Source organism: Moschus berezovskii, chromosome 2, assembly GCF_049115385.1.
Source record: "Moschus berezovskii isolate FMDL1 chromosome 2, NW_MosBer_1.0, whole genome shotgun sequence".
NCBI classification, from domain to species: Eukaryota; Metazoa; Chordata; class Mammalia; order Artiodactyla; family Moschidae; genus Moschus; species Moschus berezovskii.
The window spans coordinates 104,476,572-104,502,484 of NC_142461.1; the positions used below are offsets into that span (position 1 = coordinate 104,476,572).

General features: G+C 36.6%; 1 protein-coding gene across 1 annotated transcript in view; it reads right to left on the minus strand.

Annotated features, from left to right (window-relative positions):
* Positions 1 to 310: 310 nt before the first annotated feature.
* IFIH1 (interferon induced with helicase C domain 1) overlaps positions 311 to 25,913 on the minus strand; it is a 61,387-nt gene continuing 35,784 nt past the window's right edge. The window contains exons 6-16 of the mRNA XM_055397348.2: positions 16,260 to 16,470; positions 15,002 to 15,219; positions 13,666 to 13,782; positions 11,552 to 11,675; positions 10,734 to 11,006; positions 9,219 to 9,478; positions 6,689 to 6,838; positions 5,046 to 5,207; positions 1,494 to 1,684; positions 918 to 1,011; positions 311 to 817 (exon numbers count right to left, since the gene is read on the minus strand). Coding sequence (XP_055253323.1) covers positions 638 to 817; positions 918 to 1,011; positions 1,494 to 1,684; positions 5,046 to 5,207; positions 6,689 to 6,838; positions 9,219 to 9,478; positions 10,734 to 11,006; positions 11,552 to 11,675; positions 13,666 to 13,782; positions 15,002 to 15,219; positions 16,260 to 16,470 — 1,980 coding nt within the window. The 3' untranslated portion in view covers positions 311 to 637. The remainder of the gene's footprint in view (positions 818 to 917; positions 1,012 to 1,493; positions 1,685 to 5,045; positions 5,208 to 6,688; positions 6,839 to 9,218; positions 9,479 to 10,733; positions 11,007 to 11,551; positions 11,676 to 13,665; positions 13,783 to 15,001; positions 15,220 to 16,259; positions 16,471 to 25,913) is intronic.

Here is a 25,913-nt window from a genome sequence, read left to right on the forward strand (position 1 = left end):
GGGTGTTGTTTTAAGCCACTTGTTGTTGTTTAATCACTGTCATATCCTACAGTTTTGTGACCCGTGGACTGAAGCCTGTCAGGCTTCTCTATTCATGGAATTTTCCAAGCAAGAACACAAGAGGGCTACCATTTCCTTTTGCAGGAGATCTTCCTAACCCACGGATCAAACCCTGGTCTCCTGCACTGGCAGGCAGATTCTTTACCCTGAGCCACCAGGGAAGCCCTATGAAGCAATAGAAAGCTAATAAAAGCAAAAGCAGACAGTACCATTACCATTTCACCAAAAAGAAGACTGGTTCACAAAGATGAACTGATATGCTTAATTTTATTCTGAAATTTAGTGACAGGACTGAGATTAGTACCTCAGATCCCTATTTAGACTATACCATCCTTCCCATGGTAATATACTGCTCCACACTAAAGGGTTTTGCTGGAAGCTTTTTATTTTTAACCTCTGCCCACCAACAAGGTAGAAATTAAAAGCATAATATATTGTCTTCTTTCATATAGCTCAATACAGAGTAAAGCACTGACTTTTATTAATGTTCACATAAGTTCTGTAGTATGATGAAAACAATCAAAATCATGTAAATGTCAACTTGATAATATTTTTAAAAGAAATCTTGAATCAAATGTCAGTCCTCATCACTAAACAAACAATATTCCGAATAGTTAAGATCAGGAAATGTGATTGGTAATTCTACCCACTTTTTGTATTGTTTCTTTGGTAAATTATTTTGGAAAACCACTACAAAATTCTTTATTTTGAGACAAGGCAAATCTAAGCCTTTATGTACCATCATGGTTCCCCAAGCCTGGAAAACAAAAGAGAGAGGCAGAGGAAAGATTAAATGCACATTCAATTAAGAATTCCTTTTGGCCAAAGTAAAATTAAGCCCACAGCAATTTACTTACTTGGCCACATTTATTGCAGATTATCTCACCATTTGTTTGATAGTCAGCACACATTGTTTGCAGTGCTTTGTTTCCTCTCACAAAATACAGTTTCCTAAAAATATCAAGGAGTCAGAATCATTCCTGAGAATTCATACAGGACCAGTACACAGCCCATGGTACACACTACTGAACTTGCCAGTCATCCACACGCTTGCACCGTTCTGTACTTCATCCCTTCCCAAATCACTGGACATACACCTCTCATGGTATGTTGCTTTTTATGGCTTCTTTCATGTCTGTTGATTATTTTAACTAGAGTTAAGTTGCTCAAGAAGTTGAAAATAAATATGAGCATTCACAAACTGATCTGGTTTGGATGAAAATGGCTTTGGGTCTTACACTTCTCCTTTCCTGCCCTTGTGTATATATTTGAAAAATGGACACTTGAAATAAGGTTCATAGTTTGGGGACTAAGAAGGGGAAGTTCTGGAAAAATAATGAATCTCATGTGTACTACTTTGTTAGACCATTTACAATACAAATTGCTTTATCCCTTATAAAGAAACTTAAAGATAAGTCTTCTCTTGGACTTACTTGAACTCTGGTGTCATATTGACGTGGTGCATCTTCTCAATTACGTGGATATCTTCTCCAGAGCAGGCTGGGACACTACAGTTTTTACACAGAAAATTTATTAATGATGGCTTGTCCTTGACCTGCTTTGCAATACTTCTCTTGGTTTTCATTTTCTTTTCCATTATACTTTGCATCTGTAATTCCAAAATCTGCAAAAGAATATTCAACGTGATTTTTTTTTCATAGTTTCAGTGAAGTAAGTTGCCTGGAATTCAGAGATCTTAGATAGTTATGAAAATACTATCACTTGACTTATAGTCTAAAAATAAAAGTGATGAGGTGATGGCCCCCAAATAGTTTAGTATAGAATCTTTTCCTACAATAATGGAAATGTGGAATCCTAAGGTGTGCAAAACATACCCCATTCCATTTTAAAAAATGTTCTACTGTGTGAAAATGTTTGGCAATATTTAATAAAGACAAAGCAAACAAAGACAAAAACAAAGAAACTCCTTCTGATCCGCATCTCCATAGGTTTTAATTTTATCTCATAAAATAAGTCTCCTCTCTCTTCCACATGACACCTCTTTGAAGAACTAAACATTCTTACTTAGTCGTTTCTTATCCATGAGAAGCTTCCAGTTTCTTTCATTTCTCTTCATATATTGTAACTTCCAGACTCGTCACTATTTTATCTCCTTTATACATTTGTGACAGAAAATACTAGTTTCCCACCCAGGATCCATTCTTCGTAGTAACAGAACTATAGTTTTATTCTGAGTGGAAATACACCACTAAATGAGTACATTTATGAGTCAGTGGCCTTTAAGACATAAGTCTATAAGATGTTGAATGAAATTTCCAGAAAGTATCAGGTAGCTGGCATGGGCACTGTTGCCTTTTCCATCTGTCTCCTCCTTCCTAGAGTGAACATGCAGCAGTTGAAATTCTAAAAGCTTTGACCTTGAGACTGGAAGCCAGAGTAAAAAGGCAGAGAAAAGAAAGGAATTTTGGCATCCTGATGACATCATGGAGCTATTGTGTATGTCTAGATTGCCCACAGTCTTAAATGAGAGAATAAAATCTTTAAATTTGTATATTCCCAATTCTGTGGCTAATGGAGAAACTTATTCATAACAGAAATAATATAGTTTATGAGAGATATAAAACTTGAGATAGAGACTGGCCAGTTCTCATATCTATACAACTTCACAGTAGACAATTCTGGTTTTTAAATAATTTACCTCCAAACTAAACCTCTCAAAGATGACAAGTTGATATTAAGTTGTGGAGGAAGCCACTGTTTTCCTTAAAATCAAAGGAAAGTTTTCAGGAAAAGTAAACTATCGGTGCTGATGAACAAAACTGAATAGTCCAGTTCTCTGGCTCTCACCTCTGTTTTAGACCTTGACTCGAGGCAGCCATAGTTAGCACAGAAAAGAGAACAAACCTTGCAAGTGAACCTGTGGGCTATAATATGATTTAATCAGATAAGTATGGAGACAAATTTCCTATGTAAATTATAACAATATAATGAATTGAAGTATTCTGTTCTTTAAAAGTTTAATTAGGCTGTTCTTGCAGGATATTTACAGTTCAGTGAGCTGGTGAAAAGATGATTTGGCATAGGAACAGATACATATGGGCAATTAAGAAATAACTATGAATGCAACAGAAAAAAAAGCAAACAAAACCAAGGTCAGTGTTTGGATATGTAACCAGGACACCAGAAACCAAAAGAAGAACTCTAAGCTAGTAAAGGATATGAAACAATTAGAAGGGCCAGAAAAGAAAAGAAATCATAACAAACGCATGGGAGGCGCAGCTATAATCAGTCTGCGTGCGTGCTCAGTCGTGCCCAACTCTTTGCAACCTCATGGACTGCAGTGAAGCGCACTAGTCTCCTCCATGGAATTTTGCAGGCAAGAATACTGAGTGGGATACCATTTCCTTCTGCAGTAATAATCAGTCTAATTCCAACTAAAATGTAATGTGGCAAATGTTGTTGGGTCAAGGCCAAGGACAATGTTTAGTATCTTCAATTTACTCCTAGAGGTCTGATTTGATTGAAGAAGCTTGGGCTTATGTATAAACTCCATAGTATATAACATGGAAAACAGACCTCCTCTTATATGTCAACTCAAACTGTTCATTAGTGGTTGCCCCAATGTTATGTTGAGAAGGATTCTTAAATCAGTAGAACGAAGTGTTTTGACCTGGTGGCAATGTGTGATGGGGATTTGAACAAAGTAGTGATGACACGTATCCCATGTCATTGCCATCCCTTCTCTGGGTTTGTCTACCGGGAGCAATTTTAAGAGAGTAGGTCTCTTAGCCAAAGGAGACCTAAAAAAGATAGTCCATGGGGCCCCCAAAGAGAATGTGTCTTTTCTAGAGATTATCTGGAAAAGTGCGACTCTCAAACTCCAGAGATGGTTCTAGAGTTTATACAAAACACTGGTCTTGAAGCATCAATCTTTGAAAAACATCCCACGTGATTTATTCATTTAGTACTTTAAATGTAAAGTGCTAACTTTCTAGTGGTATTATATGGCTACAAATGTTTGATTTGACACCACAAAATGTTTGGTTTGCCTTATATTTAAAGGGGTTTTAAAATATAAATTCGTGCAGAAACCTGGCCAGGAAACCTTGGAGTTGGTTATAGCAATGCACACCAATTTGAAAGCATCCCTTCCGTGAAACTCTATTTAGGGTAGAGCCAATTCCAATGTTAAGAAACTAACATTCACACCCATATGCAAGGGTGTGAATTTTCTTCTAAATGGATTGTTTGCTATTATAGTAGTTACAGTCTTTAATTCAGTGGTATGGGGGATTTCCTGAAATATTGTAGAAATACATTCTTCTTTTGCTGCATTCCTCTCACAACTCAAATGATTCTATGTTAGTAAACTGAGATGCAGCAAGATGGTATATGGTCTATTTTCTTAACATTCGGGGCTAGCCTCAATGTCTCTCCCTCTTAGAGAGGCCTCTCCTAAACACCTAACCTAAAGAGCCCAGCTGGATGTTTGTTTCACTCTGTCTTGATCTAACGCTTCAGCCCTCCTCTCCATACACGCGTTACTTGCTTTATTTCTCTTTATCGCTTCTCCTCTTCAAACCTCACCACGTACTCACTCAAGTACAAGTTTCATGCAGGAGGGATCTATCTGTGTTGCTTGCGGCTCTATTCAGTTCTTACAATGTTGCCTAACACGCAGTAGGCACTTCACAAATATTTCTAAAATGAAAAAATTGTGCCTGTACAGATTAGATGGGACCAAAATGACCAGGTTGAATGGAACAAGTAAGTTGCACTAGTCTTTCTGGATCCGGGAAAATCTAAATTTATATTATCAAACTTCATAGAACAGCTCCCTGATGATTTCTGCCCACCAAGGATCTTGAGTCTTTGTATGCGAATCTGGTCTCAGAACAGTCCTTCAAACTGGAACTTATAATTCAGCACAATTTCTGTCTAGAGGCTTAACCACAAAGAGCATGGCAACCACAGGCAGCCATTTAAAAGTGAAAACTAAATTCAGAGTTGGCCCCAAACAATACCTTATGAGCATACTCCTCTGGTTTCATATTTTGAACACGGTCTATAGCTTTATACATCATTTTCTCTCGGAAATCGTTAACTGTCTCACGTTCAACAACCCCTGAGCCGCTTTGGGCAACCAGGACATAGGTACTCTCATCAGCTCTGGCTCGACCACGGGCCTGAGAACAGAGAGAAATCAAGTCAATGAAGCCAGTGAAGGGCTGTGCTTTGCTGCGGATGCTCCTGTTTTTGTTCCGGAATGATATTCACTGCTCAATATCCCATCATCAAAAGATTACTCTATTCTCTATAAAGTTGGTTATTATCCATTTTCTTAGTAAGCTGGCTATTTGAAACTCAAAATGCACTTCAGCGAAAAAATGTTGTAGAATGATGATGGCTAGGTTCCCACGTGCATACGTGCTATGTCACTGCAGTCCTGTCCGAGTTTTTGTGACCCCATGAACTGTAGCCTGCCAGGCTCCTCTGTCCATGGGATCCTCCAGGCAAGAATACTAGAGAGGGTTGCCTTGCCCTTCTGCAAGGGATCTTCCCAATCCAGGAATTGAACCTGTGTCTCTTATATCTCCTGCATTGGCAAGTGAGTTCTTTACCACTGAGCCACCATGGAAGCCCACACTGGCCCTCAAAGGTTTCAACGACACAAGGCCATCCTGTCCTGCCCTTCTTTTCCCCAGGCACCACTCTCAAACCCTGAAAACCATCATCAGTGATTTGGGCTGAGGGAGCCCCATTGCCCCCCTTCCTGTTAGGGAGGACAAATGGGGAGAAGGGCCTCTCTGACTTTGACACCAGAGCTGAGGCGAGTGCCATTCTGTTTCTGGCATCTACCTTCAATGTTCTAAGAAAACACACTCAATGTGGTAGTACATTTCTATGATGTGCTGTGCTTAGTCACTCAGTCGTGTCTGACTCTTTGTGACCCCATGGACTGCAGCCCTCCAGTCTCCTCTGTTCATGGGGATTCTCCAGGCAAGAATATTGGAGTGGGTTGCCATGCTCTCCTCCAGTGGATCTTCCTAACCAAGGTGTCAAAGTCAGGTCTCCTGCATTGCAGGTGGATTCTTTACCCAGCTGAGCTAACAGGGAAGCCCAATACATTTCTTCACTTTTGTATAAAGAGTTAATACTAAGGCACATTTTGAGTAACAAAAGATGTGATGGCCTATGGCCTCACCATCAACGCTATCATCCTCATGAAAAATTCATTCTGAGTAGTGAGGCACTGAATAACACATCAACTCCTGAAATTCAAGTATTTCTTAATTTGGTGGCTCTCTGATTATCTGGTTGATTTCTCTTATTGTAGGTAAACAGATATATTTTTTAAACTAAAAGAAATAAAAACACACTCAAAAAAAAAGGCTTCTCTTGTGGCTCAGCTGGTAAAGAATCCGCCTGCAATGTGGGAGACCTGGGTTCGATCCCTGAATTGGAAGATCCCTGGAGAAGGAAAAAACTACCCACTCCAGTATTCTGGCCTGGAGAATTCCACAGACAGTATAGTCCATGGGGTCGCAAAGAGTTGGACACAAGTGAGCAACTTTCACTTTCCATTTCATGTGTGCCGTTTTACTAAAAGAAAACAAAACAAGAACACAAAATAAGAAATTAACATATTTGAGGTATCTGAATATACCTGGACCATGGCTATTTCGTTAGTGACGAGACCATAACGGATAACGATATTACATTCTTTAATATCCAGACCTTCTTCTGCCACTGTGGTAGCGATAAGCAGATTTATTTTTCCCGTGCGAAATTTACTAATGACTTCTTTTTGTTCATTCTGTAGAAACATTTTAGTAAATTAAATGTTGTAATGCTAAACACATTAAAATCTTCTAATTAGGAAAAGAAACACTAAATTGCAACTGGTCAGTGTAAATGAAAGGATTAGATCATACACGGATTTGCTGCCATCTGTTTTTGGCATTGAACAAAGACATGATGGTGAGGCAACATTTGATTTCCAATCTGGGATTACCGCACAATAACAAAAATATTTCCATCCTCCAGTCTGGAGGTGGGAAGGCCATCATTTGTGCCAAGGAAACAAACTGATGGGTGACTTAGGAGGAAGAAAGAAGGAGATGCTTTCAGTTGAGAAAATTACACAGCAATGAGAAACTAAAATAGGCTTTGCTTTTTACTACATTAACTTCAGAATCTTTAACAGTCAGAGAATAAGATGCAATGACACTTTTAAAGACTGTCAAATTTTGAGTCAGAGAGAAAATATACACTCTATTTTGCATTTGGTCACTTTAAGAGTCATTCAAGCGAAGAAACATGAAGTATTCCTGGCAGAAACTGAAAGTGTTGGTTGCCTCCAGGAAGAGGAGCTGGGAGACTGAAGGACACTGGTGTGCCCTGTACCTTATTAATTTTTAAAGAGGGAAATATATTATCTGTTCAAATGGATGATATCAATAAAAATGAAAGAATAGGTTATTAAAAACATAAGTAAAACGGTTATATTTAAATTTAGAAAAATCTGAATTTTGAAAGTTAACATAGGTAAAGGAATCAAATATTCACTTTGGCTCTTGCATAGGAGGAAATGGTAAGCATAATCCTAGCTTGATGTAGTCAGTGCAGTTTTACTTTTCATAACTATTCTTATCAAAGCTGTTGATCCAGTGGCCTTTGGTGCATACTTACCCTATCTTTTGCCTCCATACATTAAACAAAAATACACCTGTCAGACAGACTGTATGTTTTCCTATTCCCATCCAATTCTTTTCAGAGGCAGGATGACATATGTCTTTCTTTTTGACTTCTAACTGCTGGAGAACCCTGCAGAAAGATCCCTCTCCAGTCTTCTCTGGTAATTTCTTCTTCTTGCACTCATGCCCACTATTGATACAAACTTGACAGAGCCTTGGATTTTAGCAGATGTTTGTGCCTTCATTCAAAGGAGTAACTTTAATAGCGAGAATTTCAGACTCAGTGTCAGACCCTCACATCGTATTACATAGCTGCCTAACTCCTCTTCCAATGAGTAAGTCCAAGTCAGTCTACAGGTGAGGATGTGGGGAGTGAGGAAGGGCGTGTGTTCTATATTTTGGCATTCAGCCACCTAGTCAAAACTGGATAAGCCAAAAGTAGCTTGAATGCCTACTTGCCATTTGTAAGCCATTTTGTTTCAAAGAGGAGCCAAGGCTAAATAAAATCAAAGTTTTAACACTAAAGCCAATAGAATAAAAACTAAAAAATGGGACCAAAATTGAAAAAGTATAGGTGTATCACTTGTAGGAATTAAAACAGAAGCTGAGAGAATGAACTTCAGTTTTGCTATAAGCTTCTTGGCAGCTAGGACAAACAGGAAAACATATCAAGTAAAGCAGCTCTCATCATAAAGAAGGATGTAAACTCCTTACCTAAAGAAAACAGCGCTTTCTTTGGCATAAACTTTAGAAGTGACTCCAATATAAATAGAGAGTATACCAAGTGTTTTGGTGCACAATTTGCACCAAATTTCAACAAATGTTACAACAAATTCAGTTTGTTCCAATGGACCAAATGATGATGGCCATAATGGAATTAAAGTGTCCCTTTGTCCAGAAAAACTAAGGACCAACAGGGCTTCAGAAGACATTTTATACTAACAAGTCATTTCTGTTTCACCCATATTTATAATCTCTATAAGTGTCTTTTTTTCCTTCTTCCAAGTGTTTTTTACTGTGCATATAAGTAGTATAATAAATTAAAAGCAAAACAAAACTTGAAAAGAAAATCTCTCATAGTCCCAAATCTTTATCACATCAAATGTCTTAATTTTTCCAAGTTCCCTTAAAGATCTCATCCTATGCAAACATATTTTACATAGTTCTAATTATAATGCACACATTTTTGTGGAAATTTGATTTTTCCATTTGATATTACATTGTGACTGTTTTCCCATTTTGTTACTAAGTGTTAAGCATTTTTGCAAAAGAAACCCAATATAGAAAGTTCCTCCAAGAACATGGAGAAAGTGATTCCTAAAACAAAGCTTAGCGTATCAAATGCCACAGATTGATGGCTATTAAACTCACATTTTCTTTCAAGAACAATTGTTTCATTCTATTAAAGTATTGTGGGTTGGTGAGAAGATTTATGAAAAAAGACTACAAGTGAAGAGAAATGACAGCATAAGAAAAAAAAATCCAAAAAGATGTTTTCACCTGTGTCATGGGCTTGAACTCACTGCTGTGTCCAGCGCCAATAAGATGGTGGGCTTTGACTCCTACTTCTGAAAATTTTTCATTTTCAATAATCCACTGGGAAAGGGCATATGCACTACGTCGTGTTTTTGTGAAAATTATTCCTCGTGCTGATCCTTCAGTCCTTGAATATTGTTCCATTATGGTGTTTCTCAATTTGATGAGCTTTTCATTTTCATGTTCTGGGTTTTGGGCTAGCTTTTTCAACTTTTTCTTATTTCCTTTAAGAAATAATTCATTTATTTCCTTTTTGAACTCAAGTATACTTGATTTACAATGTTCTGTCAGTTTCAGATATACAGCAAAGTATACAGAAATATATATACATTTTAAAAATATTCTTTTCCATTATGGTTTATACCAAAATATTGAATATAGTTCCTTGGGCTATACAGTAGGACCTTGCTGTTTGTCTATTTTATATATATTGATTGTAGTTTGTATCTGCTAATCCCAAACTCCTAATTTATCCCTCTCCCTCTGCCTTTCCCCTTTGGTAACCATAAGTTTCCTATCTATGTCTGTGAGTCTGTTTCTGTTTTATAAATAAGTTTGTGTCATATTTGATTTTCCACATATGAGTGATATCAGATAATTATTTGTCTCTCTCTGAATGGCTTGCTTCATTCAGTATGATAATCTCCAGGTTCACCCATGTAGCTACAGATGGCATTATTTCAATCTTCTTTTATGGCTGAGTAGTATCTTTCATTGTGTGTGTACATGTATAGCCACAGATATAGATGATACAAATATGGATATAGATGTATAGCATCTTTATTATCCATTCATCTATTGATGTACATTTAGGTTGCATCCATGTCTTGGTTATTGTGAATAGTGCTGCTATGAACATTTGGATGCATGCATCTTTCCAAATTAGAGTGCTCTCTGGATATATGCCCAGGAATAGGATTGCTGGATCATATAGTAACTCTGTTTTTAGTTTTTTAAGGAGCCTCCATACTGTTCTCAACAGTGGCTCCACAAATTTACATTTCCATCAGCAGTGCAGAAGGGCTCATTTTTCTCCACACTCTCTCTAGCACTTGCTATTTGTAGATGGCCATTCTGACTGTGCGAGGTGACAGGTGACATCTTATTACAGTTTTGATTTGAAAGAAATAATTAGCTTAAATTCATAAAATATGTGAATAACTATACTTCATATAATGAAGTACTAAGAAGTTCATAGTTAATCTGTGCCATATCCAATAATCAGGCTAGTTTTTAAAATAAATTTATTGTGGTCAACTTAATCATAAAACCAGACGACCAAATGATAAATTAAGATAGTACAGCTCACCGCTAGTTAATCCCATCAATTAGAAATCGCTCCAATATGAATGGAGTTTCTTCTTTCTTCTTTCATGAGAGATTTTAAGAGAACTTTTTGGAGGGTTCTTAAGAAGCAGTGGGTTGACGCCAAAGAGATAAATGCATGAGTCCATGCAAAAACGTTACATTGATTCTTACCCCAAAATAGAGATATGAGAAAGTCATCTGTCTCGTGCAGCTTCAAAGGTGTTTTTCCATTACCCACATTTTCATCATCACCATCGTCATCACTCTCATCACTGGCATCTCCTAGGAGGACCGCAAACTTCTTCTCTTTCTCGTCATTGTAGAAAGTTTCAAGGTGATTATATGCATCAATCATACGGATTGTATCATTAATTTGTAGGGCCTCATTGTACTTCCTCAGGTGTTCTGCACAAACACGATCTTTGCGATTTCCTTCTTTTGCAGCTATGAAAAATATGTTTTGTATGATGAAATAATGATAGAATACTCTCCCAAGTGTGCTGTGGACTTGAATATGTTAGTATGTTTATGACACCGACTTGAAAATAGGCTTCACTTTGTTTTTGAAATGAGCAAATTAAGGCTCAAAATGTGTCATGAGCACAAAAAGGGGGCAAGTTTTCTGACTCCTAGACTTGCTACTTCTATTCCGCATCAGCAAAAAAAACAACAACACTTGATTCATGCTGACTCTGAGGAATGGCATGAAAAACACATTAGTTAAGTTTGCATGTGGAAACAGAGATGCTAATATTTATCTTAATACTTTAAACATATAATAAGTGAAAGACTCTGGAGATTAAGAGAAAATGGATGAACTGGTGCCTCTTTCCTTAGATAAGGAGTCAGGACATTTTATCCCTGTCCTACTTAGAACACAGAAATTCCATTTGCTATTATATTTGCTTTCAGTTTGCTTGGAAACATGTGACCTAGAATCTTGGTATAAACATGGGATAAAGCAAATGTTATGTTAAAACCAAAATTACCTTTTTTTTCCATTTGAATGAGCCATTGTTCATAGGGTTGAGTTCCAAAATCTGACATTGGACTAATTTGGCAAAAAATTTGAATCTTTGTCATTATTTCTAACAGCTTATCTTTAAAGGGATCCTAAAAATAAATGATACACTTATTCTTACATGTTTATATCGTTGAATTAATAACATTATCTTTATTAAAATAATTTATATGTTATAACAAATTTGATTCTGACTCATTGTCTGGACAAAATAACAAGTTACTCTGATCACCTCTTTATATATGCATTTTTTTTTTTTTTAATCAACTTCTATTTTACCTCCACCCTCAAGCTACACCATACCAACACCAGGTATCCGTGCTGGAATTTCCCATTTAAAAGTTAAAAAATAAAATTAATGAATGTTATACATCTTGAATGCTAATAGCTATTTTAAAAATACATATTAAAGTCATATCCAAATTATTTAAAAAGCCTGAACTTAGTTTAAAAAAACATTCCTTGGTGAAGAACTGGTTTCAGTATTATTTATACCAAAATAAAAATTTAAAAGGTAGAGTTTTGAGAAAAGCCAGACATAGAAGAATACATGGGGATTTCATTTTTTATTTTTGGCCACATTGCTTAGCATGTGGGATCTCAGTTCCCCGACCAGGGATCAAACCCACGCTTCCTGCACTGGAAGTATGGAGTCTTAAGCACAGGACTGCAAGGGAAGTCGCTTGATCTGGATTTCGGTTATACAAGTGTTTTCAGTTTATGACGATTCAGCAATCTGCACACTTATGAATTTGAACCTTTCTGTATGTGTGTTATATTAATACTTCAATAAAAGTATGTGAAGTGAAAGTCACTCAGTCATGTCCGTCTCTTTCTGATACCGTGGACTATACAGTCCTCGGAATTCTCCAGGCCAGAACACTGGGGTGGGTAGCCGTTCCCTTCTCCAGGGAATCTTCCCAACCCAGGGAGCGAACCCAGGTCTCCGGCACTGCAGGTGGATTCTTTACCAGCTGAGCCACCAGGGAAACCCCATAAAAAGTATACCCAAAGTTAATTAAGTTGGAGGAAACTGGAGGAGGGCATGGCAACCCACTCCAGTACTCTAGCCTGGAGAATTCCATGGATAGAGGAGCCTGGTAGGCTACAGTCCATGGGGTCACAAAGAGTTGGACATGACTGAACGACTAAGCACAGTATAAGTTAATTGAGTTAAAAGATAAGGTAGCAAATTCTTTGAGGATGCTGAGGATTAATTTTAATGATTGTGATTAGAAACATGCATTTAAGCTTATTAAGTAAAATTGAATGAAAAAAGTGAAGAAAAATCAAGTACACGCCAATGTGCTAGTTCAGCTGGAACAGACAAGTTCTATTTTTCAAAATTTCCAGAAAAGAATGACCTATGGAGATTGGTTGCTAACACTGATTTGTTGCCTATATTTCAAACACAATATTATCTATTATGCATATTTCATAACTCAACATCCTTATGAGGTAGATTTGGAAAGATTACACTTACTATCAAGGACACACAGCTAAAATTTATGGTACTTTTTATATTTTACAAAAGAAAGTACTGACATAATGTTCTAGTCACAATGTTCAAACTGACACAGGTTGAGTTTTATAATAAGATACTCATCACAAAAACACTGTTAAAGTCAATATTTCACTTCTTTACTGTAAGTATTTTCCTAAGAAACTAAATATGTCAATTAGGTGGGATACCTGTTATCATTGCCAACTGAAATCTGGTAGTCAAAAATGGCTCTGTTCAATGTTGGGAAGATCAATTCAGAAAAGTAAAACAAATAAAAGAAACCATGGTAATCTCTCTAGTTTAGCTTTACAACCTTCCCCACCCTTACCCTTTCTCTCCCACCACAACTGATACTTAGTAAACAAAGTACTAAGCTACTCTTTGTACAAACTAGAAAACTAAATGATTAAGAATTCACAGCAGTGCTTTGCTGCCTAATATCAAAAAAAGAATAAAACTAACTTTTCTTCAAAAATTTAAAATAATATTATTCAGAGTGTCAGTGTAAGATAATCTTTGCATCTTTCAGTTGAATATAGTATCATCAATCAAACAAATATAAAAATTTAAGCACATACTTTTTTGGTGTCATCTGCAATTACAAACTTTTTGCATGGCTCCTTTATGTGCTCTTTAAGTAGATTAATATTTTGTTTCACGGTTTTAATGGTAACTGCATCAAGATTGGCACATATCTGAAAAAGAGACACTTCAGTATTCAAATACTATTCCTTTTCAATTGATTTAATGTAGAAATTTTTCTTGTGTGAGAAATATGTAGCATGATTTGCTAAAGGCAGCATTTTAGTATTGCTTCACTGTGGGTCCAACCAGTAACATTCATCCTGATAGAGTGAAAAAAGAACTTCTAAATCAAGTTGGTAGAAAATTCCAGAAAAAGTATTTCTTTTCATTTCTTAAATTCCATTTTTCCAGATGGAAGAAGTAATATGGAAAGAGTACAGAAAATTGCAGAGATGAAAAGAGAATGTTTATAAGCTAACCATATTACACAAGGCATTTATGGGTCATCTTGACATCCATGGATCATATTACCACTTTCTTCTACACATAACTTGGGTCTCCCGCATTGCAGGCAGATGGTTTACCATCTGAGCCACCAGGGAAGCCCACACATAAAAGAGGACAGTGCAAAGATAGGAGCAGACAAAGCCCATGTACCTGGATTTGGATTGGAGTTAGTCCTTAATTCTAGTAATAAATAATATGTTGGAAAAATTAATTGTGCTTTTGTCTATTCTTTATGATTTTTTCCAACTTCAACTTAAAAATAAGGGATTTAAAGTGAAATACAATGCCTTTGTGTTAACATCTTATGTGAATCTGAATTCTTTCAGTGCTTGAGATCAACAATAGTACTATATGCGTTGCTACCATTTTGGGGCTGCAGATAAGAAATATGTTTTTAATTAAAGATTCTCATATCTCCATTTCCCATTTAATTTGAATTATCTGGAACCTGAGTATCACATAAAACAACAACAACAAAAAAAAGGCACGGAAGAAAATATGCAATTTTGAAATGCATAGAGTGTATGCAAATTAGAAACTTCCCTAGTTTATGCATACTTCTATGAATAGATCATTAAGTTTGACAATTAGGGATAGATATTTAAAGGCAGGTATTTAATTTGTCCCAAGTTTTCACTAAGTTTGCTCTCCATTTTTTTTTTTTTTGATATTGTTCTCTGTCACAGTAATTTATTAAGGCACTTACTGCTTTGTACAAGGCTGAGTCTATTCACTTCAAAGCATATAGATTTCTTTTAACTGATGAGCATGGAATACCATCCTTCATGCATTCCACAGCACTTGGACTTAATCTTAACCGAGAAGCACTGGCATTTGCTCTAACTTTGGTTTTTTGACTTATGCATAAAGTTAACGACTTACTTTTAAAATGTGTTCTTCTGCTTTGGCTTGCTTTTGGGCTCCTCCAACACCTGGTGAGGCTGTTAGTCCCACTATCTGAGGTAAAGGAATCACTGGTTTGTTTTCTTTCTTAAGTTTATTGTTTTTCAACTTCTGTTTCAAATAACGCCTCATGATATTGTTATAGACCACTTCTTTGTTGGTGTGATGGCATTCATCAATAATGATGAGAGAAAAGGCTTAAAAGGAAATTAAAATGATTTATTTGTCCATATAGGCAAAATATAGTGAAAAAGTACCTTTAAGTTAGTAAACTTAGCAGCCAAATATCTCTCACTTTCTAAAGGGAAATGTAAGTATCCTAGCCACTTGCATATACAGATGTTTGTGCATATTCATCATGAAACTATCCCTGTTATTATCCCCATTTAACAGGTGAGTTTCAGAAAATTTATAGATCTAAAAAGTGTTACGGGATGGATCAAATCCTGACTTACTCCCCAAAACTCTCAGAATTACATTTTTGTTCTTTAAGAAAATATTTAAAGTTGGCAAATTTTATCTTCATTCTATCAAATGAAAAACATTATTTAAAAAGGAGCAATTTTACCTTATTTTAACATTGCATTTAATTATTATGATTTTATATACTTCCTTCCCTACCTTGCTCCTACTTTTTTTCCCCATCCCCCACAAAATAGAAAGGACTGTATTTATTCTACAGAGAAGAGGGCCTATCTAACAGGATCCACTAAAACTTAAAAAGAACTTGTTGGTACTTAGAAATACTGAGTAAATTGGAAGTACAGTAACTGCTTGATTTAATAATGATATACTGATGTAGAATAAAGTGATCTAATTAAAAACTTATCTCACTTTTTGTTTGCTTCCCCAAGGAAGAAGGTTTTTAATGAAAACTTAAGCAATGGAAGACAATCTAAATCAAAATTATGGAGTGGGAGATTGGGGTTAGCAGATGTAAGTTTTTATATATAGAATGGATAACAAGGTTGTAGAAGAGAATTATATTCAAAATCCTATGATAAACAATAATGGAAATGAATATTAAAAAATAATGTATATATGTATAAATGAATCATTTTGCAATACAGGAAAAATCAATACAACACTGGAAATCAACTACACTTCAATTAAAAACTGATAAAACATAAAAATAATAAACATTTAATCAACCTTTATAAACTTATTTAACTAATACAGTCCCTGTTACTACTATCAATATTAATACTATTTTACAAAAATAAACATTTCAACCAACCTGACAACTCTATACCATCATCTTCACCTTCTTCTGAGTTTAAAAGGGAGTTTTCAAGGATTTGAGCTGTACTGATAATAACATCATGAGACTTGACAACTTCTGGAAATGTTATTTTCAATTGGGTATCACCACTTAATCTAGTAACATGATACCATTTCTTCAAAAATGGTTTGAACTCTTCGCGGAAGAGCTGTTCAACTAACGGTACCTTTAAAAATGACAAAGTTAAAAAGAAAGAGACAGCATTGTCAAACAAAAAGAGTATTGATCAAAGGCCTACTATGCGCCAAGCATTAACAGAAATGTTTGCATTATAAGTTAATTAGATGTAACAGCCTATCCATCATTTCATTCATTCACACGTCAATAAGCATTTATTCAATGTCTTTTCATTAGGAGTAGACATTTTGTCTGGAACACAGAGATGTTTAAGGTATAGCTGACAACTCTCAGGAACTCTTTCTAGCTGAGCACATGGACCAAGACTCAAGAAAACAAAACAAATGATCAAAACACAATGTGATAATTCTTCCATGGAAACAAAGAAAGTGACAGCAAAATGGAAGAAGCAACTTCCATTTTGGAAGGGCTTAGAAAAAATTTTAATCATGTAAACCATGGGTTAGTGAAGAGATAAACTGAAATTAAGGCCGAGGGTGGGATGATTTGGGAGAATGGCATTGAAACATGTATATTATCATATGTGAAACGAATTGCCAGTCCAGGTTCAATGCATTATACAGGATGCTCGGGGCTGGTGCACTGGGATGAACCAGAGGGATGGGATGGGGAGGGTGGTGGGAGGGGGTTTAAAAAAAAAAACAAAACACTGTAACAATTCTTGGGAGAGGCTTTTAAAACAATACCAACTTGCTATTGACATAAAATATCTACCTCCCCAAAAAAGAAAAGAAACAAAATTTGAATTTTTAAAACAAAGTCAGTTTTCACACCAGTCAAAATGACTGCTATCCAAAAATCTACAAGCAATAAATGCTGGAGAGGGTGTGGAGAAAAGGGAACCCTCTTACACTGTTGGTGGGAATGCAAACTAGTACAGCCACTATGGAGAACAGTGTGGAGATTCCTTAACAAACTGGAAATAGAACTGCCGTATGACCCAGCAATCCCACAGCTGGGCATACACACCGAGGAAACCAGAATTGAAAGAGACACATGTACTCCAATGTTCATCGCTGCACTGTTTATAATAGCCAGGACATGGAAGCAACCTAGATGTCCATCTTCTAACGAATGGATAAGAAAGCTTTGGTACATATACACAATGGAGTATTACTCAGCAATTAAAAAGAACACATTTGAATTAGTTCTAATGAGGTGGATGAAACTGGGGTTCATTATACAGAGTGAAATAAGCCAGAAAGAAAAACTCCAATACAGTATACTAACGCATAATGTGGAATTTAGAAAGATGGTAAAGATAACTCTGTATATGAGACAACTAATCTTCGAATGTATAGGCAAAAAGTTGTTTCTATTATTTATATTCTTAATGCTTGTATGAATAATTCCCATTTTGAATATTGTTCATTTGCAAGATTTTTCTTGTTGATTATTGTTACCTGATGTTTCCCTTTTTAGAGAAGCTTTTTTAAGGCAGCTTTGACTCTGTTGAGCCTCTCAATTTTATTTTTATTGCATTAATACCTGGTATATATTAGGTGCTTTCTTTTCTTTATGATTATTCTGTTTATCTTGCTAACTTCTTAAACTGGCTGTATACTTGTAGATTCATTGCTTTTCCTTTATATGTAAAGTCTACTACACTTAAGGCCTCAGTGGATAATGTTTTCCATATCCCATAGGTTTTAAGACTTTGTATTTTTGTTATCTTTCTGTAATGATGTTGTTTTTAAATGCCATGTACTCAGTGAGTGATATAAACACATTGTAAATTTCAGTTTTCTAATAAAAAATTTAAAAAAAATAAAACAAAGTCGAGCTATAAAGGGCTATGAACACCTAGAGTATTTTAAATTCAATATAACAGTTCACAGGACCCTTATGGGCTGTAGAGTTGTTTGGGGATCAACCCAGAGGCAACCTGTCTAAGGAACTGGAGGATGCAGAAAACCAAAGGTAAGAAGGTAAGATATTGCCTAGAACAGGTGGAGGTGAAGGGATGGACTGCTAGACAAGCTTTGGTGGCTGAAAAAGAACAAAATAGCAAGTTCCTTAAAAAAAAAATTGAGTTACTAATGATTCAACAATCCTACTCCTGGGCATATATCCAGAAAAGATGAAAACCCTAATTTGAAAAGATACATGAATCTCAGTGTTCATAGCAGCACAATTTAAAATAGACAAGACACGGAAGCAACCTAAATGTCCATCAACATATGAATGCATAAAAAAGATGCTTTATATATATATATATATATATATATATATATACACACACACACATATATAATATTACTTAGCCACAAAAAGAAGGCAATAATGCCACATGAAACAACGTGGATGGACATAGAGATTATCTTACTAAGTGAACGAAGTCAAAAAGAAAAAGAAAAATACCATATGATATAACTTATATACATAATCTCTCCTTGTAAGAAAAACTTGACAGCATATTAAAAAGCAGAGACATAACTTTCCTGAGAGAGGAAAAGTCAAAGTCATTTAGTCAAAGCTATGGTTTTTCCAGTAGTCATGTCCAGATGTGAGAGTAGGACCATAAATAAGGTTGAGCGCTGAAGAACTGATGCTTTCAAATTATGATGCTGGAGAAGATTCTTGAGTCTGCTAGATTGCAAGGAGATCAAATCAGTCAATCCTAAAGGAAATCAACCCTGGATATTCATTGGAAGGACTGATCATGAAGCTGAAGCTCCAGTACTTTGGCCACCTGATGTAAAGACTCATTGGAAAAGACCCTGATGCTGGGAAAGACTGAGGGCAGGAGGAGAAGGGGGCAACAGAGGATGAGATGATTAGACAGCATCACTGACTCAATAGACATGAGTTTGAACAAACTCCAGAATATAGTGGAGGACAGAGGAGCATGGCACTGAGGTTGGACATGACTTAATGACTGAACAACAATGTATATGTAAACTAAAAAAATACAAATGAACTAAATGTAATCTAATGCAATCTAAAATACAAATGAACTTACTTACAAAGTGGAAACAGACTCACAGACACAGAAAACAAACTGATGGGAGCTCCCAGGTGACCTAACGATTAGGATTCTGGCTTTCACTACCATGGCCCAGGTTCAGTCCCTTGTCTGAGAACAGAGACCTGCAAGTCTGGCACTGTTTTGCCCCTGAGCCTAGTGTTGAATATTAGGAGTGCTGTCAATTCTTCAGTCCTGCATTCACAATGCCCAATGATGTCATTACTCTGCATTCTGCCTCAATTTACATTTAGAAATGTCCAGCCTTGGTAACAGCTAAACCTGGTCAAAGTGTTAAGGTTTTGTTGTTCAGTAGAGAACAAAGGAGTTGAGTCTTTGTATGTTGTAGTGACCACTGAAGGTGACTGAGTTGATACCTCAAGGCTGTCACATCACCAGTCATTCATTTAGAGTAGCTCGATTACTAGGGAAAGGAATAACCAGGCTCCTGTTGTTTAGTTGCTAAGTTGTATCCATCTTTTAGCAAACTCATGGACTGTGGCCCTCCAGGCCCCTCTGTCCATGGGGTTTCCCAGGCAAGAATACTGGAGTGGACTGCCACTTCCTTCTGCAAGAGATCTTCCCAAATTAGGCCATCGTGAAGCTTATATCCTAGGAGAATCTGTACAGTGGAAGCCCAGGAATGTACAGAGTGGCAAATAAAGTTGGCAGAAAGAATTTCAAGGGCAAACATCAAAGAATGAACATTACATTTCTCCTCATGCAATTATCTGATATTGTTATCAGATATCTTATAGTGGTCTGTAAGGTATGTGCTATTCATTTTTTAAAATCTGAGATGAACTCTGTTTATGTGAAAAATAAGGGCTGGTTCTCTCTTAGCTGGAGAGAACCAAGGAAGAACACTTCTTTGTCTTATTATTTAGTAGAAATGGTGAGGGCTTCTAAGAGTGAATTAGGAGGGGAAAGGGGGCTAAATGGAGCCCATGAATTTCAAGGAAACAAAGCGAATAAATAACAAAGTTTGGTAAGTGAAAGAATATAACACAGGGCTGAAAGAGAAAATTTCACTTAGTTGTTTTTCTCCCTCCAAAGTGAGATCTCTTGTCTGTCTGTCATAAAATCAATTGAGAGATTTGGAGAACACAGACTCCCAAGCCCCACTCAAGAACTACTGAATCTAGAGACTGACCATATTAAGGACAGAATCTTGAAGCCTGCACTTTATGAAGCTTCCAATATGACATTTAAGTTTTTTCAAAAAAATTTTAAACGAGAACCACAGCTCTTCTTTTTCTTCCACAAAGTCATTTCTGATTCACTTTTATAGGGCTATTCTTTTCATTCTACTTATACAAGACAGAGGAAATAATCTAAGAAGGAAGTCAGCAAAAAAAGATTCTGAGGAAGTAAAGGAAGATTAAATGTAGTGGAGATTGCATGCTCCAGAGAAGAGAAAGTGAGCTCTGAAAAAAACTGCTCCAGCTACTCGCTTATTGTGTGACCTTGGACAAGTCACTTAATCGTCTCTATCTCCAATTAACAGTCAGGAAAATATCAACCTGTGACGGAGGATAAGGAGAAGAGGGAGGTGGGAGGGGGGTTCAGGAAGGGAAACTCATGTACACCCGGGGAGGATTCATGTCAATGTATGGCAAAACCAACCAATATAATATTGTAAAATAATTAGCCTCTAATAAAAAAAATACTAATAAAAAATAAATAAAAAAAAGAAAAATAAATGAAATAGAGGCTGACATAGTGCCAGTACTCAGAAAACTTCCCTGGTATTTCACCATCTTTTTATTCTAGGAGTAGAGAATGGTAGCAGGGAGGAGCACTTTCCTTCAGAAGAAAAGGGTTTAAGTCTCAGCTCTGCTGCAGATGACTCCTGACAGGCCAATTAAAGCCCAAAGCCTCGGTTTCCTGATTGCTAAAATGGTGATATTTATGGTTACTAAAAAGAAGAGCTGTGTGATTTCAATGAGAGGATGAAAAGTGCAACACAATAGTCATTATTATATTAATACACCGCTCTCATTTCCTAGACCATAGATTCCTTGAGGGCAGGCTCTGCATTTGATTTGTCTTTAAATACTCTCACGCTGCTGAATCATTTAAGAATCTCTATACGATGGAGTAGAGAAGGAAATGACAAGCCACTCCAGTATTCTTGCCTGGGAAATGCCATGGACAGAGAGCCTGGTAGGCTACAGTCCATGGGGTTGCAAGAGTCAGACATGACTTAGAGACTAAACCACTACCACCATGGTCTGGAGTGGCATAGAAACCTGAGGTTCTGCCCATGAAGGATGGGCTGAGATATTCCAAAGCAGCAGCATATTTTGGTCTACAGCATAAAAAGACATTGTCACAGGAGGTGGCAGGTGTTGGAAATCCTGAGACTCACTTTGGTTGGCATTGACTTCCTCCTGAAGGACACAAAGAGAGCCAGATGCAAGCCTGACATGGCTAATTGGGAGGTGTGTGGTCCTCTTGGAGCCTTTTCCTGAGATATGACAGAGTGCCTGCCAAGACTAATCAAACCCAAATGCTACCCACTTCTGCTGAATCATATGGGGCTGTATTATAGCATCTAGGAACCTGGGATTTCTCTCTCATGATGTTGAAGTCCTAGATAGGAAATAGAAAGTCTGGGAACACAGGTGGTGTTTTCATTTCTCCCTGCATCTGAAGGCGATAACTTTGGAAAGGATAGAGAAAGGGAGACAAAAGTACATGGTATTAGGAAACAGGATTTCTCCTTTCTAGATCAAGGGTTAAAATATTAATGCCTTGCCATTTGGCTAAATACAGAAAGCAGGTTATGTTGACTTACTGGATCAGAGATTATCTGATTCAATTGCTTAGAATTCAAAGCAATGGGATAATAAACGATTATTAGGGAAGATCTAGTAGGGAGATTTCCAGTAACTCCTAGGGAAAAACAAGAGGGAAGCAGATCAGAAATTGGACCCATGGCCTTAAATGTCTACAGAGCAATGCAATGGATATGAATAATTAATGAGGATAATTTCACATTTAAACATGGGTGCAAATGTGAATTCATAAGTATCACCTTGATCCAATGAGATGAAAGATTCACAGCCAGAATATAGCATTGAGAGGATGAGGAGTTGTACAAAAAGGAAGGTGCACAAGATACACACAAAAATATGAGACTCGAAAAGATCAATCAAGATTAATAATATGAAAAACATAAGTGTAAACCTAAGTATTTTCATGTAGGTGCAAAATTAACCTCCAAAAATAACTTAAGAGAGGTCCAGTTTAACAGATATTCAAGTGAAAATAAGCTGAGACTTCTTAGGTATGGAAAACTTCAGATGAGTCTGTGGGTGCCAGCATTGGTGACAGAAGGCAAACCTGGTCATGGATCACACGTCATATCTCATCTTTCCTGTACTCTGTACTGACTGTATCTATAGTATTTTGTCCAACCCTAAACACTGTGTTTTAACAGGGTCTTATTAAGAACATATAAGAGAATTGGAAGTATTTATCACAGGAAACTAAAAGAAAAATCCCTCTGGAGTCATATGATGCTTGCTGTCTTTTCTTTGTGAAGGGCTATCATAAGGCAGAAAAATTAAGATTTAGCTTACTCTGTATATTACAGAGGAAAGAATGCTAAGCAATGAGTGTGGATGAGAGAGGAACAGATTTTGATGAATACAGGTATGTCTTTCTAACAGTGACCGTTGTTCAAAGAATGGATTGAGCTCTCTTGTTAGGAGGACCTTCTTGATATTAGAAGTTACTCAGCAGAGGTGAGAGAACCACTTGGCAATAAATGAAAATTGGATCTTACAGGCTTCCTTCAACTCTAGTAGTCTATGATGCTGGATAAAGCAAGCTGATGAATCAACAGTAACTCCTAGGTTTTGAGGTTACATGCTTTGGAGGAGGTAATATAACCAACAGAGAGACGGACAAGGGAAGGAGAGATCTTTGGGAGAGTAAAGGAAGGGAATGAGTTTGAGGAAACGGAAGAATGTTCAGATGGTATCAAGAGCATCAGCTCAAGTCGTTTCAAATCCAATTAATTTTGTTCTTTTCTCTGGACCTGGCACTTAAGACCTTATTCATTGGTTAAGGAATTGCAATTTATTAGTTGTTAAGGTCTTCTCCAACACCACAGTTCAAAAGCATCAATTCTTCGGCGATCAGTTTTCTTCACAGTCCAACTCTCACATCCATACATGACCACGGGAAAAGCCTTGACTAGACGGACCTTTGTTGGCAAAGTAATGTATCTGATTTTTAATATACTATCAAGGTTGGTCATAACTTTCCTTCCAAGGAGTAAGCGTCTTTTAATTTCATGGCTGCAATCAGCATCTGCAGTGATTTTGGAGCCCCAAAAATTTTGAACTGTGGTGTTGGAGAAGACTCTTGAGAATCCCTTGGACTGCAAGGAGATCCAACCAGTCCATTCTAAAGGAGATCAATCCTGGGTGTTCACTGGAAGGACTGATGCTAAAGCTGAAACTGCAATACTTTGGCCACCTCATGCGACGAGTTGACTCACTGGAAAAGACTCTGATGCTGGGAAAGGTTGGTGGCGGGAGGAGAAGGGGACGACAGAGAATGAGATGGCTGGATGGCATCACCGACTCTGGACATGAGTTTGAGTGAACTCCGGGAGTTGGTGATAGACAGGGAGGCCTGGTATGCTGTGATTCATGGGGTTACGGAGAGTCGGACATGACTGAGCGACTGAACTGAACTGAACTGAAGTTGTTAAGGTGAGGAGGAAGGAAGGGAAGAAGGAACTAATATTCACTGAGTCACTCTTAGACTTTAAATAGATTATCTCATTTAAACTTCCAACCCTGTATAGGGTAGTATTATTTTACTCACTTTACAGATGAGGAAATTAAACTGAGAGAAGTTCATAATTTACCCAAGATCAAATTACTGGTAGGTAGAAACAGTATTCACACCTAGATTTGTTTTATTCCAAAAGATAATGTCCTTAATAAGGAAAATATATGAAAAGCCATGGGAAAAAAATTCTAATGTATCACTATCAGCACACACACACACACAAACTGCTCTAACAGTGGGCATGGAAGTATGAAGGAACAGTATTTAGGCTTAGGGTATATATACGAAATGCTTTTGGAGTTACATGATGGAAATCATTAACATCATGGATTCCGAGTACATTTCTCTAATACTGAAAAGCAGACTACAACTAAAACTTTCAGCATGATAGAAATCCAAAAAATAGAGGAAAGTTAGACATATAGTCTATAATTATATTTTCTGTAAAGGAGCAAATGAGAATCTGGTCACCATTCGTAATGGGAAAAAGATTGTGTTTGGTCATGGAAACTGTACTCAATTTTACTCCATAAAATGGTAAAAATTAATGTCCCCAAGTTACAAACTTATAAATTAATAAACTCTGATATATCTGAATAAAGCTCAACTAGACTTTGTTTAAAATGGAGACTTATACCTGTTTATGAAGATAGACTAAAAATATTTTCTAAGATAAAAATATTAAAGCAAAAACCTCAGTTTCATTGAATGATATATGTGTATACATATATATATATAAACTATTTGAAAATTATTTCTCTATTAAACTTGATATATTATGACAAGAGGATAATGATAACCCTGTATACGAGACAGCAAAAGAAACACAGATGTATAGAACAGTCTTTTGAACTCTGTGGGAGAGGGCGAGGGTGGGATGATTTGGGAGAATGGCACTGAAACATGTATATTATCATATGTGAAACAAATCTGACGTGGTTGGGGGCTCCCCACCTCAACACTCTGTGGATTCAAGAGGCCATTCCTTCCGGAAGTGTATAAATTAGCCTGGGATAGAATCTGCAAGCTGAATTTACTAATTAAGAAATGAGAAACCAGAACACAAAGGTGGCATAGAAATACAAGAAACCACTCTTAAGTAATCTTTTAAAACTTTGAACAGTTACAGATTTTACCATTTGTTATAAACTGGTATATATAATTTAACCAGAACCAAAAGAAAATTAGTATTGTGTGAATTCTGAAGCACTTTCAACATGTTGTAGGAATAATGTGGACTTTCTTGAGTTTTACACATTCATAAGTAAATGGTCTGTATCTCGTGTCTTTGTTGGTTTTCTGTGAGCTGTAGTTTCTGGGAAGTGAGCAGCTCTCATTCCTGTAACTCTTGTAATCCAGTCATTCGTGTGCCTCCTTCATGAGGATTCAGTATGGCTGTGGTGCTGTTGTCCCTCTGATAGGAACTCTAACTCTGTGTAAAGCCCCAAAGCTCTGTTACTTATTTTTATTTTATATTGTACTATATTTCATTTACAGTGTCGTGTTTGTTTCAGGTGTATAGCAAAGTGATACAGTCATATATATATATATATATATATATATATATATATATATATATATATGAATTAACAAAAGCAGTTCCCGTCTTTTGATGGGGTGCTCATGGTTTATAACATAAATGGCATTATTTTGAGAGAGGGATAACTTAGGTATGGTATTGGGTTTTTTTTTCT